The following is a 13,778-nucleotide window of genomic DNA, read 5'->3' as shown; positions in this document are numbered from 1 at the left end:
GTTTAAATCCTATTTATTTCTTGAACAAACAAATCAGGGCATAATATATTAAAACAAATTTCTTTTTGCTCTCACTGTAGAAAGAACTTCATGTGTTTACATCCTAGTTTCTGTTGACTATAATTCAGTGCAGTGTAAGACAGGTAGCATCTCTACTTTTGGGAATCTTTCCCTGCGTTAAGCATTGGAATGTGTGAGGTTTCTCTCCATCTCAGGGTAGCCAAGCTACCCTGAAAAGCCAGACAAGAGAAATGCATAATTTACACCTTTGTTAACTTAAAATATATCTTTATTTTCTGCAGCATTTTCATTAAAATTTCAACACAAAATTCTGTAATGTAAGTAGGGTTCAGACCAAAAGAATAGCTGAGGGGTATAAGCAAGTAGGAGAAAAACATATTTTCAGTGTGTGTTTGAAAGAAGATAGTATCTTCTTTCTGGAAGGCTGTGCCAGGGAGAAAGGATTGCAGAAGGTAAAGTTCTTGCATGTACAGAAATCAAATACTGAAGAAAGACAAAAGGAACTGCAAAGATGGGCACAGCAGCTATTTCTGGTCTGACACAGAATCTCTGCATGAAAAAGTTAAGCTGGGCTTTCAAGTCACATCTATCCAAGGCAGAATACTGTTCTGCACAGATAACTAGGTCTAGCTCTAACAAACCTGGCAATCAAATTAATTAAAGCAGGTGGATCACTGAACTAACAAACCTCTGCTCTTCCCAGGGCATAAGTAAGTATTTTTACATGCTGTGCCATGCAGATGCAGGGGCATTTAAAGCTAGCTCAAGTATCAGTTCATAGTGTTGCCTGATGTGAAGCAAAGTAAACATAACCCAGTGACTTAAAATCCCCATTTTGAACCATATCTATTTTTCCTTAAAAATGAAAGCATCTCAGAGCTGACAGTTGAAGAGAAACATTGAGAACAGCAAAGGAAAGAAAACTGCTTTTCTCAGTATAGAGAGGAGAGCTGTGAAACATGGTAATGTGAATGAAACACCTAAAAATATTTTGTGTTCTTCATAAAGCTTCAGTTTTGAGCCATGAAAATAAATAAACAACTTTGTTTTCTGAGACAACAAAAAAAAAGTTGAGTTCACAACCCTTATAATCTCTTGGACAAAACTGTATATTAAAGTTAAACCAGAAAGGGAGGCAAATAAAAGTGGTTTTTTGTTTTTTTTTTTTAATCTTCTACAATTTACACAAACACTGATTTACAGGCCTGCTCTGAACAACCAGAAAGGGAGGCAAATAAAAGTGGTTTTTTGGTTTTTTTAAAATCTTCTACCATTTACACAAACACTGATTTACAGGCCTACTCTGAACATTTGCACTGGCTGTGGAGTTGGACTGTTCAGGTAAGAGCAGAGGGCAGAGAGAGCCAGCTGGGAAACAGGCTATGATACAAAACTCACAGAAAGAAAAAGTTTACAGCAACCAAGAGAAAAAAGCCCCAAAGAAATTTGGGAACTGCACTCAAGATCACTGCCCAGCAGCCTCCCACAACATTCTAGAGGGACTTTGAAGAAGGAACCTGGGGCAAAACAGTGTGCTTCCTCATGTCTCTGATGGCTTAGCACAAGTGCTAAATAGCCCCTGAGAAGAAGAAGGAAATGGACTGGGAATTGCCATAACCCAGAGAAAATGAGGCCATGGACAGCAAAAAAGTTTTGTCCTTTCCACACACGCATGCATGCAATGGAGTTTTTTGAATTTGTTTGCTCCAAAAGAGAATATTTTAGTTTTCAGAAGAGGGAAAACATTGCCCAAAGGAAAAAAAAAATAAGGTGGTGTCCACAACCAATGTCAGAGATGTAAGCAAAGCTCTCACAGGCTGAAGCAAGACAAAGGCAGGGAATTTTGACCTGAATCCTAGAGCAAAGGCAAGAGGTTGGCATCTTTCATCACTTTCAGCTTTATAAACAACTTCTCAAAGGATGCCTTTTTCTCTTTTCCTGGGCCTTATCTTGGTTCCCTCCATTACTGTCTGTGCCTGCAAGAGTAAGAACAAACAATTTGTCTTTTCTCTTTCCTCTCTTCCAGTTCCAATGTGTTTAATGCCCTCTCCATCCTACACAGCATACACACTAGGCAGGGAGGCAGGTGTCTCGCTGGAGACATCATAGATGAAGACAAGGGCAATTTTGTTTCTCTGCTTTCAGAACCCCATGTTTGGTGCTGCAACCATGTGCCATGAGCTCCTAACAGGAGCTACAGCCCCAGGCCAGCAATTCCACCAATTTGGAATGTTCTGGGTGTCACTGTGGTTCTTGGGAGATGCCAAGAGCACTCATAAGAGAACAGCAGAGCCTGAGCATGGCTTGGACAAGCGAAACAGAGAGCTGTAAGGGGAGCAGACTTCTCTGTTCTCAATTCCTGGTCATGGTTTTGGACACAAAATTCCCAGCTAGGAAGAGAGAGCTACTCTTAGCACGTAACCTTCACTCTGCAGCCACCACAAGCAATGCCAAAGGTGTCCCCGAGCAGGGACTTGGACAGCACAGAGGCCTCAAGACTCCTCTCAAAGCCTTCTCAGAAGGGAATGGAAGTCTCAAACTGGAACAGCCACAAGCATGCTCTTCAGAGTTTCACTGAGTTAGAATACTGCTCATGTCAAAAAGCATCACTAATACTGTAGTTCAGTAACTGTTGATTTACTATTAATTATTCACTACTTAGTAAATATTAACTAACAAAGGAAAGGAAATATTAATTACCAGCAAAGAGCCTTAAATGCAGAGCTTCAATTCCAGATGCTGAGAATAAACCAATCAGTTTGTGCAGAGATCAGAAATTAAAACCAGAGGAAAAATTCTGTGTACTAGTCACTTTTAAAAGCATGACAATAGTAACTCGACCTTTCAGTCATTCTTATCAGCAACAATGCTGTATTACCCAGTATTACCTCATGCCAAGCTGTCCCATTTACAGACAATGCAACCATTATCAAGCATTTGTGACAACAGGAGTATTTTACACGTTGACAAATTCTTTCATATGCAGCACTGTTTTCCAGAACCACAACTCCCTCTGATCTAACTGGACATTAATTGCTTTTTTGCTGATGTATCTGTGCCTTCTGGACTGATAACACAACTAGCAAATCTGATATCTGACAAGTTGACTCAACCTAATCAGGACAGATCAGCTGTTACCAGCGTTGCTATAGGCTGTAATTTGAGGACCTTTAGAGAGTTATCACTTGCTTTGAAAAGCAAGAAACTGTAATTCTGTCAACACTAATCCCAGAAACGTGCATTCTAAGTGGTTGTTATTTTTCCTCCAGAAGAAGGTAACACTTGTCAAATAAATACCTGAGATAATTGATAATAGGAATTAGAAGTATGTGAGTGATAGGCTGACAATCAGTCACCCTCATGAGAAGGAAGAACCTCACAAGATTCAGAACATTAAATAGAGAGCACAGTCTGTCACCATGAAGCAGGGGTCATTCTGAATGGAGTAAAACAATTGGCAGTGCAGTTTTTCAATGTTTACTTCCCTCTCTGTTGCTTGGTGCTAAAGCTGAGTGAATTATTCACTTCAAACAATTTGTTCGATGAATTTTATCCCTTTTTGCTGCTCAGTTTGTGCAGGCAATGGATTCCAATGCCATCAGATTTATTCACTGCTTCACTTTTATTCAAGCTTTCACTTAGTGCTCAATGGAGAGTATTCTAGACTTCCACTGCTGCTCAGACAGCATCCAAGGCTGGTCCTTAATGTGGGCAAGCAGCACAGATCCACACTGTTGATGGAATGACACTTATCTACATCAGCAAGGATATAGATTTTATTTTGTTGTTTTTCTGATCTCTCTTTAATTTTGGAAGCCCTTCCAGCAATAATACTGATATTTGCTATAAAGTTCCCTTTCTGTGAACAAGACTCAACACTTGAATTTTTGCAGAAGACAAATTACCAAAGAGAACACAATTAATTAAAAAAAAAAAAAAAAAAAAACAACCCCAAAGATTATATTTTATTATTTGCTTCATTCCACTAGGAAATCATTTATTTTCATGTAATAAAACACAGAGGAATTCCATAAAAAATGGATTCCAAATTCATGGAATTCTTTAATGTAACTTAATAGTCAGTGAATATACACAAGTGACTTTGTCATTGCCAGGGTTGCATCTGTCTTGTACAGATAAACTGTTTTTAGAAACTCATACTTAACATCAGAACAAAAAATATACATTTCTTACTGTATCGCTTTGGTCCATCTTCCAAACAAAATGAAAGTGTTAAGGTTGCATCATCTTCAAAAAATTCAGTTGCAAAGGCATCCCACCAGAGGTTGTCACTATCCTAGGAAGCAACAGATCATTCACTTAACAGGAGGCAAAATGAAAATATGTTTATCTGTTGTAAAAGAAATTCAATAGGATCACACCTAGTTTGGCTCCTTCACCTATGGTTTTGGGGTACAGATGTCTATGTGATATTTCAAACTAATTTTTCCTAGATAAAGTTCTAGTTTTAATTTAGGAAAAAAACCTGAAATGCTTCATTTACTATATAATAAACTTTCATTTTATCCAGCATACTAAATATGTAAAAACTTTCTTTTCCGTAACATTTTTTCTCCAAATGTTGGATATGGTTTTATAAATCAATGGCAAATAAAGCAATTATAAGTTTTCCCTCCTTTTCTGGGCTATGTGTCTCAAATGCTTGGTCTTGGTAATGAAAAATCCTTCAGTACTTAATTCTATAATGCTACATAACCTCATCATCAGCACAAGATGACAAGAAAGTTATTTAGAAACTAAATATAATGGCCATTCTACCCCAGTGCATTTAATATAAATACAATACTTCAGGTTGATTAAATATCAGCTAGTTACTCAAATGTAATTGTTGTGAGAAATCTTTACTTTTAAGTGTGATACAAGAAGTGGAAAAAAAAAAAGTTAAGATGACTTGTGCATACTTAGACTTACAGTAATACACATAGCTGGAGCAGAGCAATTATTAAAATAATGAACAATGTAAAACACATACCAACACAGCACTAAAGGTAGTTTCTTGACTTCACCAATTGAACCAGGCATTTTCAGACCTGGATGATCAACAACAGGCACCCAAACTTCAATGTCTAGCACCTGAGCAAGTGTCCTCTATCCCACTCACAGCACCATCATTTCCAGTGAGCAAGGTCAGGTTCACTCAGCACAGTGAGGTCTGAGCACCTCTTAATGCCTGAGCAATATAGATCTAAGCCAGAGATGAAGCAAACTCAGATCTCAGGATCTTTTTCATGTGTTTGCTTCACATGAAAAAGATCCTGAGATAAAATGCCAATTTAAAAGAAAATATGCATCTATCATATTCATTATGTACACATGCAGAGCAATCTGGGGATTTTAGTTCTGCTGCTGTATTTCCTGATGATGTTACTTTTGCATTTCACTCCAAAATGTTAAGCAAGGTATACTTCCTCCCTCTCAATTTCACTTTGATTTTTTTGTCAAGCATCCAATGGAGAAATGGTAAGGACAGGTTTTAACAATCTGGTTCCTTCCAGAGACCCTAGAGAGACTTCTTGTCTGAGTCAGAGCCTGTAATACACTTTCCCTGCCAAGGCTCATCCAACCTGGCAGTGACAGGATCATACAGCCCTGCCATTCAGTCACACAAAGAGGTATCAAAGCTGTCCCCACATCTCAGAAATCTGCTGTCACAGAGAGCTGTTGTTCTTTCCTGGTGTAAACCTGATGAGTGTTCCATGTAGCAAACACTGCTGTGTTGAGTAGCCAAGCAGCCACAACAGTAAGCATGGAACACACAGTGTTAGGCATGGAACACACAGTGGTAAGCATGAAACACATGGTTTTAGGCATGAAACACACAGTGTTAGGCATGGAACACACAGTGTTAGGCATGGAACACACACAGGTGTTCAACACACCTCTGCACAGAGCCCTGCACTCAGCACAGCCTGGGGGGGTTGCATTACAACCCCAAACAAGAGTGCATTGTCCAACAAGCAGCTACGAGCTCCCACTCTGCCATTTGACTAAAGAGAGGCTGCAGAACCATTTAACCTTTTGGACATACTTGTCAAAGGGAAGGGAGAGTGGAGGGAAGAATTTCAGCAATGCCACACACCACATTTGCAGCTCTTGTTAATGCAGTAGTTGAGAATCACTGGAGCTACACCCGTAGCATCCAATGACGGGAACAAAAAAGAGAGCATGGCATAGCCAGGACTTAACTGCATGTGGGAAAGATAGAGAAGAGCGGGGAAAATGCAGGGCCTCTCCTCAAAACCACAGATATCTGCACTCATGCTGGCTCCCAAGAAGTCTTGAAAGCAAGAAGAATGTGGAAATGGAATTACTGAGGATTCCCTCTCTGGTTAGATGAAATATCCATACTCTCTCACAGTTTGAACACAGTCCAAAGTCTTTATCTTAAGCTTTTGCATATTTTAGGTGAGGAAGAAAGAAAAATATGAAATGCAACACCCCACCCCAGAAAGAAAACCTGAACTTAAAAAAGAGTATATAAATCCTGTCATCCTTTGAAATGCTCTGGATTAATTTTCTGCCCCACCCTTGTCACAGGTGGGCCCATCTACTCTTAAAGACAAATGTGAACAAAACCCAGTGAGGTGTCCCCAGACAAACCAAAATATGATCCAGTTATTAAAAAAAACCCCTTTTTTTTCTTTTTTTTTCTTTTTTTTCTTTTTTTTTTTTTTTTTTTTTTTTTTTCTTTTTTGCAAAAAGAGGATGGTGAAGGCAAGGCTGCCCTCAGGCATCTTTAACTTATGCTTTGACAGGTTATGGGGGATTTCGCCAGAGTAATTATTTTTCTATTCAACAATAATGAGAAATTACCATGGCAACCTCCCTTTCACGTAGTGCACTCACATGCTCAAACACTGAAATAATGGCCTAAACATAACCAAAAAAATATTAATTCTCTAAAAATATTTTGTATTAAAATAAACTTAAGGAATAGGTCACAGGAGAGAAGAGGGCAGACACAGCCACAAGTTGGGTCAGGAGTGAAGATGCTGCGCTGCTGTGGCCAGGTACCCAAGCAGCAAAACGACTTCTTCCACAACTCTCATTGTTCCCTCTGATCCCCTCCACCCCTGGTATTATTTGTAATTTGAAGCATGGCTCAACTCTGAATAGGGTCTCCAAGTAAATGGAATCCTACTGTTTCAATATTTTTTCCTGACTCTGATTTTCTTTGGCAAAGGTAATCAGATTTTAAGTACAATGATGTTCTTTTCCCCCCTCCATCTAAAAGTCCCGTATGTTCACTGTGTGATCTGAGAGTCAAGCTGGGTTCTTCTTTACACCTTACACACTTACATGATTAAGAGTCTGCAAGCTAAATGAGGCTTTTCCACTTGCCTGTGATAGATCTTGCAACTGGAATATGAGGCCAACTGAGACTATGGCATTTTCTCCAAATTCTTTTCTTTTTCTTTAATGACTTGGAAGGCAGAATGGACTGACGTAAAAAGCCAGTACATGAAATCACACTTTAAAGGATGCAGATACCTTGCAGGACAGAAGTGGAATTCAAAATTATTTTGATAGATTGGAGAAATGATCTGGAATGAAGATGAAATTCAATAAAGTCAAGTGACAAAATAACAAAAACAAAATGGGGAATAACTGACTAAGCAGTACTGTAGAAAATGGTCCAGATCATGAAGTAAATCTGTCGGCAATCAATTGCTCTTGGAAATAAGGGAAATGTCTGAGATACAGTACCCTTCCACTCCAGCAAACACATCTCTGGAAAGACTTCAACTGGAATAGTCTGTCCACTTCTGGACTACTATGGCCAAGTCTGGGCCATCCACTCTTAAAGGAATTAGCTGAGAACCACAGCAATCAATGAGTTTAAAGACACATGCAAACAAACCAACCAACCCCAAAGACTCAAAAGGAAGAAAGGTAGAAGGATCTAACTGTGTTTTGTATAAGACAGAAGAAACTCACAGGGAACAGGATCACAGTCCTCAACTATATGAAAATATTGTTATAAAGAAGAGTGAACACTTGTCCTTGGTGGCTAACACAGATAGAAGAAGTAATAATTAGTTCGGTTTGCTGCCATTGCAGGTTAAGTGGATTAATGCCCTGTTACAGATTTCTAGGCTAGTGTTTTGCAGAGGGGAAAGAGCTGCAGAGCACAACTGCTGTGTTCCCAATGGGAGTGGGTATGGAGATCCTGCTGCCCATGAACCTCTGGCTGAGCCTCCCCTGTACAGCAGCTCCACAGCTCATGCCCAGTGAGAGCCTGAATTTGGTTTCCCCCTCACACCGCTTTTGGCTGCACATGTCTAACAGGTGAAAATAGTATATTCAAACAGAGTTACGGAAACAAATAAATATGATTCTGAATACACACAGGAAACACATCTGTTCTGAAGTCAGACTTTTTTTTAATAATCACTTTTTAGGGAAAACCTGAATTTTAAACATCAATCTTGGCATTGGACAAGGCAGAAATAAAAAGAGAGTGTGCACTTGGGAGCTTACATTTTTCTTCTGGCATCTGCAACCCTTCCCTATTGACACTTACTATTTTCAGAACTCTATTCATCTACATTCCTGTTGGCAACATATATGTGTCTCATATTCTTTTAAGTTAATGTTGCACAAGGAACTGCTGTCTCCCTAAGGAAAGAACAGCATTCCTTCCCTCCTCCTGTTCCCAGAAAATTAAACTACACTTGAGCTTTCAAAATGCAGTTCAGGATAAGATTATACCATTAAATACACATGGAAAAACTCCACATGCATTACAGATTACAAAACTCACAAGTATAAAAAAAAATCTGACATTGATGTTTATACTCAAAGCACACAGAAAAACCATGAAAAATAAAATGTCCACATACAAGAAACCAATAATTTCCCCCTGTAGTTCTAAATTAGACCAATATTGTCTCTATCTAATATATTTAAGATTCTGATACAAATTGCAAATGAGTAACAAATTAATAGGGATCTATATATCTTAATTGTGTAGACTTGGAAATTTGAGTACTCATCCATAGGTCTGGCCCTGCAAAGCACAATGGTTTTATAATCTGGCAGAGGGCTTTTTGCTATTTGTATACATTCAGTATGGACTGCAGATACTGAGTCCTAGATTGGTTTTCCTGGAAACAGTATGAACAGAGTGAAAGAGTGAAATGTTCATATGTATGTAGGTGGGAAACCCATATATGGCTGTCTGTTATACAAGGAGATGCACACCTTTCCTATTTTCCCAGTATCCCTGCTAAGAATATGTGGTACCCTATAGTTAGTAAAAGTACTTGAGAAAGGACCAATCTGGTTACTCAGGGCTAGTTTTTAAGAATCTCTTCCATTGCTTTTCCATTTGTTATTCTATCTCATTTATTTTATTTCAAACATAAAGCATAGTTTACACAGAATTAAATATACCTTTAATCTGGCACCTAGTGGTATTTCACAGAATCTCCATTTCCCTTTCCCTGCCAGGAATGCCCAAATCTATTCCTTCCATTTGTTATTTCACACATATTCATAGTTTTAATGGTGTTGCTTTCTTTCATTTCACTTACTAGTGTGGCTGGATTCCATCTCTCAAACAATGTGTAGCAAAACTGGCTAAAAGATTTTAAGACTTGGCTTTGGTCATAAGTAGTTTTCTGTTCCATTATACACTTGCAACTTCTTGCCAAAACTCCGCTCAATGCCCAAAACATATCAGTCTCTCCAGCTCACTTAATAATTAATTGAACTATTGTTTACATTACTTTACATACACTTAGGAACTTATCTTCAATTGTACAGTAAAGAAGAAACACCAAGTTTCTGTTTTATTGAAAAGGCAAAATATAGTCATGCAACAGATCCCCACAGCAATACCTCCTCAGAGAGACTGATTGGGGTGCAACATGGGGGAACATGTCTGTTTCTCATGTAAATCTGGAGTAGGTTTAAAAATCCAAAGGAATTCCAGGGAAAGGCCCATAATAGGGAGATACTCTTACGCATTCACCGGAAATGCCTAATATATCAAGGATCCTATTTTTATTGCCTATAAATCAGTACAATATCAGCCAACAGAAAATCAAATCTGAATTATTTAATTTCGGATACAAATGGGAGAAACAAACAAAAAAAAATTAGAAAAAGAGAGAGGCTTTGCAAAATACACAAATTGATCCATGCCATTTTCTTGTTGTACTCTGAACCCAGGCAGATGAGAATCAGCATCATTTTAGCAAAAACACTGTGCTGTAATGACACTGGCCATACAACTCAGCTTTGCAGATATACAGCTTTGAGATAATGTCACTTATATGTCACAAATAGCAAGTCCACACTGGGAAATTTTACCAGGGGTTCAGATTAACTGAAACATGCTGACACTGAAATAAGGGCAACTAATATTTTTCTTGTGTTCGGAAGGATGGTTGACCCTTTCAGTAACATATGCCCAAATTAGGTACCTTTTGTTAGAGTATTTGTGGGAAAAACTCACTAGGCTGGCAAATAGCAAGACCAGTCTACACACAGCTCTAAAAGAGCAGTTATTCCACTACCTCTAAGCCACCTGATTTTTCCATCTACAGAGATGCTACCTGTATAACAATCTGGATATCCTTTTAAAATTGTAGTGCTTAAAATTACAGAGATTTTTAACTTAAGTTGTAAGGAAAGGATAAGACAGAGACATACCTAGCTCAGTCTAATAACAGAATCAGAGAAGAATGCCTGGTCTAAAACCTATTATTTGTCAGTCTTTAAATTTTACTGAAGCTTGTGGACAAAAGAGAAATGAATTCTTAAATATCCACTCTCTACAGGTTTGACTATTCACCTGCAGCAGACAGGAGACTGCAGTTTAATACTTGTCTGTAAGCAGTACAGAGCAGAAGGAGTTAACTTGTGAAATGTGTCATTTCACTGGCTTCTTTAATTTGAATTCATTATTTCCATTCCTGAAACTTGTGCACAAGAATGGATAGGAGAAAGAAAAAGGGGAAAAGAGCAGTGAAGCTGGGCTAAAGACACACTCCACTGCCAATTCCCTACTGCCAATGTGGCACCATCCTTGGGATTTCACAACAATATCATCACTGACCAGCAGAAGATGCTCTTTTGTCCTTTTAAAATATATGGGATAAGATTGCACTTGGTCTCTAAGGAGAAGACCTATATTCTGGCTGTGAGAACAAAAAGACTGGGCATTAACAACCAAATTGTGCAGTTTTTAGAGAGCTATACACTTCCACCCACAGCACATTATCTGTTAGTACCTGGGATATATACAGTGCATACTAAATCCATATTCAAAATTGTTTTAAATTTGAGCCCTTTTTTCAATAGGCATGAAAATATCTCTGGCTGGCTGGAAACAGTAATAGATTTTCTTAGTAGTATTCTCAATCCATGATCATTCCAGACAAATCACAGACCTGAGTTTTGTGTTTATCAAAAATGAACCACAGTTACATTTCTCTATTCTTCCAGAGAATACCCCACAGCCTCTGCCTTTGAGAATAGTTTATAGAGATGGAATATTAAGTGTGTCTATTATCTAATGTACTACTGTCAGCCATACAAATGTTCTTATTTTATTCTGACATTTTGACCTGGTTTCTTTTTTACCTTGTTTACTTCCATCTCTATGAGTAAATGGAAGCTGCTATGCCATCTATCCGAATGAAAAGGCAATAACTAGTATTGCCATGAGTGAATATAGAGCATCAAATATTATGTGTCACTAGGGCACAGAAAAAAACTCATATTCCCAGCAAGATTACTAAATGAGTCTCTCTAGGTCTATCTATCCAACTGCACCAACTCCCAAGGCTCTAAAATTTAGTGAACACAAATCCCTTTATTATTTATTACAGTGAAAATAAAATTATTACTGACAGCATCTAAATACCACATTGGAACATGATGAAGACAGTCCTTGACACCTCCATTCCCCACTGGACTCTCCCCACCTCCTGGATTACTGAAGTCTCACAAAAGCACCTCGTGTATTGGAGACAAGTACAAAGCTGGGACCTTCAGAGGTCCCTGATTCTGAAGAGCTGCAGTCTAAACTATGATCCAACAGACTGTACTTTGAGAGGTCATAAATGGCTCTTCAGCTGAGTTAAAAACTTATTCTGCTATGTATTTTTCCTTATCCTTGTGTGAATCTGGTGATCTAGGTAGGAAAGGGAGACACAGGTAAGACAAACCATCCTCCTAGTTACATGCCAGAGTCTTGCAGCAGTATAAAATAGTGAAAGGGCTAGGTAATGCAGCTACAAAGAGTTGATTTTATCATAAGAAAAGATTATATGGATTGAAAAGACATATAGAGAAGGAGGCACATATCTCTATATACAGAAAGAAAGCCTGAGAGGGATTATTTACAAGGGCATGTAGTGATGGGACAAGGGGAAATGGCTCCAAACTGAAAGGCAGCAGGTTTTAATTAGCACTGTGAGGGTGGTGAGGCACTGGCACAGGTTGCCCAGAGGAGCTGTGGATGCCCCATCCCTGGCAGTGTTCAAGGCCAGGCTGGATGGAGCTCTGAGCAATGTGGTCTAGTAAAAGGTGCCCTGCCTGTGGCAGGGGATTTGGAAGCAGATGATCTTTCAGGTCCAGCCCACACCATTATACACAACTCTAGCACATCTTTATCCTACAGGACTTTGAGAAATCTCTTGCTAAGACCCAGCAAGGGATTTTTAAAATTAAGGATATGCTTAAATGTTTTGCTGAGCTGAGATCCACCTATGCTTTTGCTAGTCTAATTAACTCAAAATTATGGCTTCCTATTAAGATTTGCAACCAAAAGAGCATCTCAAAATTATGGACAGCTCTAACAAAAGAGCAGTTATTTCTTGGGAAGGTACAGGAAGTAGAAAAGATGAGTATATTGTGTGTCCCATCTCCTATGCAGGAGCAGTTATTTCTTGGGAAGGTACAGGAAGTAGAAAAGATCAAGTATATTGTGTGTCCCATCTCCTATGGAAGACAGGTAATCTCATGTACAAAAATTTAATTTAGCAACTAGTCAGAAAAAGAGAAAGCAATTAAGAAAGAAAACACTCTTTTTAAAATTTGCAACCATATCTACACTTTAAATTATATATTGCTGCATGTAATTGTTTAATCATATAACTGTGATTTTGGGTGTCCAGGTATCACCCAAAGAAATTGTAAAAGCACTGCATAATTCCAGACAGTAGGGAGAAGTAAACATTATGGCACCTTACAGAAATTTTGGCAAGAAGCAATGGTAAAGCATAAATATGAGTTCTTTGTTATGTATAGGTAATAGAAAAACCCCTCTATGTCTTTGCTACATAAACAGTGCCTATTCTTTAAGAAAAAAAAAAAACAAACAAACAAAAAAACAACAAACAAACAAAACCACCATGGTAATTAACAAATTATTTCACAAAAACATTAGAGTGACCTGCAAATTATGTCCCTTAAAAGTTCATTCACATTTTTTATTCAACCCATATTGGAAGCCCCACCCTTGTGATAATTTTAAAGGATTACTTCTTTTTTTATAGCAAAACTACACTCCAAGTTAATTCCCATGTGCATTCTGTACTTATTAGGACTGCTAATCACAGTCATTTTTGTCAGCTAGTGATGTCACTCTATCCACAAATATCTGTGTTAAAGGTGTTTCAGAATCTAAATACTACTTAAGAAATAAGAAAAAAAGAGAGTTAAAGAGTTTAATTAAGTTACTAAGTTTATATTTTAGACTCTATTTACTTGTTCCAGTTTTC

General features: G+C 38.2%; 1 protein-coding gene across 10 annotated transcripts in view; it reads right to left on the bottom strand.

Moving 5' to 3' along the window:
• The window catches only part of LDB2 (LIM domain binding 2), a 213,565-nt gene that overhangs the window by 137,475 nt on the left and 62,312 nt on the right, over nucleotides 1–13,778 (bottom strand). For all 10 annotated transcript variants that reach the window (XM_039698927.1, XM_039698926.1, XM_039698928.1 and 7 more), the window contains one exon: nucleotides 4,216–4,318. In XM_039698927.1, the coding sequence (XP_039554861.1) occupies nucleotides 4,216–4,318 (103 nt within the window). The remainder of the gene's footprint in view (nucleotides 1–4,215; nucleotides 4,319–13,778) is intronic.

The sequence above is a fragment of the Passer montanus genome, unplaced genomic scaffold, assembly GCF_014805655.1.
Source record: "Passer montanus isolate IOZ18808 unplaced genomic scaffold, ASM1480565v1 scaffold13, whole genome shotgun sequence".
Lineage (NCBI taxonomy): Eukaryota > Metazoa > Chordata > Aves > Passeriformes > Passeridae > Passer > Passer montanus.
This window is presented reverse-complemented; position numbering and strand designations above follow the sequence as displayed.